The sequence below is a fragment of the Miscanthus floridulus genome, chromosome 7, assembly GCF_019320115.1.
Source record: "Miscanthus floridulus cultivar M001 chromosome 7, ASM1932011v1, whole genome shotgun sequence".
NCBI lineage: Eukaryota > Viridiplantae > Streptophyta > Magnoliopsida > Poales > Poaceae > Miscanthus > Miscanthus floridulus.
Genome location: NC_089586.1, coordinates 68748229 through 68749652, shown reverse-complemented (window position 1 = coordinate 68749652; position 1424 = coordinate 68748229). Strand labels below are relative to the sequence as shown.

At 43.8% G+C, this 1424-nt stretch overlaps 1 protein-coding gene across 1 annotated transcript; it reads right to left on the bottom strand.

Annotated features, from left to right (window-relative positions):
• Positions 1-592: 592 nt before the first annotated feature.
• Positions 593-988, bottom strand: LOC136465624 (pterocarpan synthase 1-like). Its single transcript, XM_066464283.1, has 2 exons — positions 662-988; positions 593-598 (listed from the first exon to the last, which is right to left on the bottom strand). Exons 1-2 carry the CDS (start codon positions 986-988, stop codon positions 593-595), a joined length of 333 nt encoding a protein of 110 aa, XP_066320380.1.
• Positions 989-1424: the final 436 nt, after the last annotated feature.

The following is a 1424-nucleotide window of genomic DNA, read 5'->3' as shown; positions in this document are numbered from 1 at the left end:
ACGACAAACTTGGTACACGGTTAGTATGCTGCTAAAACTTTATTTTATTTTTTAAGTATCTTAACGATCTCAAATGAAATAACCCAGAACTAGAAACTTATAGACCTCATCAAGAGCTATGATTTTCATATAAAAATCATCTTCGTCCAAGATACGAAAAAGATATGATTTTTTTAAGATTGAGTTTTGCCACTAACATATGGATCCCATATGTCATATCTTACGTAAGCGTTGGACCGACATGACATGTTAGCTACTGGATCGAGTAAACACCCATTTGGATCTGTATAAAACCCGAACTAACTTCATAGACCCCAAAATGCATTTTAAGACTTTGGGGACCTATATAATACTTGTAGACAAATCCAGGTACTCCTAGTGAATTTCACTCTTATAAGAAAAAGCAAAACAGAGAGGTGTGGCGTGGTGCTGAATCGACCTTATAATGTGATTGATAAGATTATTAGAAAATTGTGACCGGTGGAAGCGAAGTTCCGACAAGCAGACGCATGTAGTCATGTAATTGTTACCTGATTCTCCTCTCCTTTCGAAAACTCGCTTGACATATAGATATTTTTGTTTCGCTGAAAAGTCATGACTGAAAATACAATTTACTAATTTATTGTGAGAGAAAAATATAGTTTATTTGCTGAAACAGTACGGCAGTCACGAGCACTTGCTCGTGCTGGGAAGACAGCATGTAGGTGCCTTGCGCCCGGCCGACGGCCCTGTCGTCGATGGCGGGTCCCTCGGTGACGAGGTCGTCGATGGCCACCGTATCGCCGAAGTACTCGCCCTTCAGCGACGTGTGCGGCGGCCCGACGTTCCGGATGAGGTGGATGGCCGTCTGCCCCGGCCCGCCGATGATGTCGTGCATGTACAGCCGCAGGTGCACCGGGCGCCGGCGGGCGTCCGCGGCGACGAGCAAGAGAACGACGGCGACGGTGGCGACAAGCAGCAGATGCTTCGGCTTTGCAAAGCTGGCCATTGTGACGCGTTTGTAAGCTGCAGTAGTGCAGTGTGGAATATATATCTTTACTGTTCAAGATCCTAATGGCTGGGCTTGTGCGCAAAATAATTTGATTGGCCACCATGCATTGTCACAGTCAACTTAGGGCCCATTCGACTTACTTAGAACCAGCTTGTTCGGTTTTTTTTTTTCAACCGAAATAGTATTTTTCTCTCACAACAATTCAGCCAGAACAGTATTTTTCAGTCAGTTTCAGCTAAGTTTCAGCAAGCCGAACGAGGCCTTAGGTCCTATTTGAATGCACATGTATTCATTTCAATTCATATGTGTTGGAGTGGATTGAAGTTGAATTAAACTAAGTTTCATTTTAATATACTCTAACACGTGTAGATTGAGGTGGATATCCACACATCAAACAAGGCCTCAGGTGACAAGTCGAAAATGGATGAGGTGA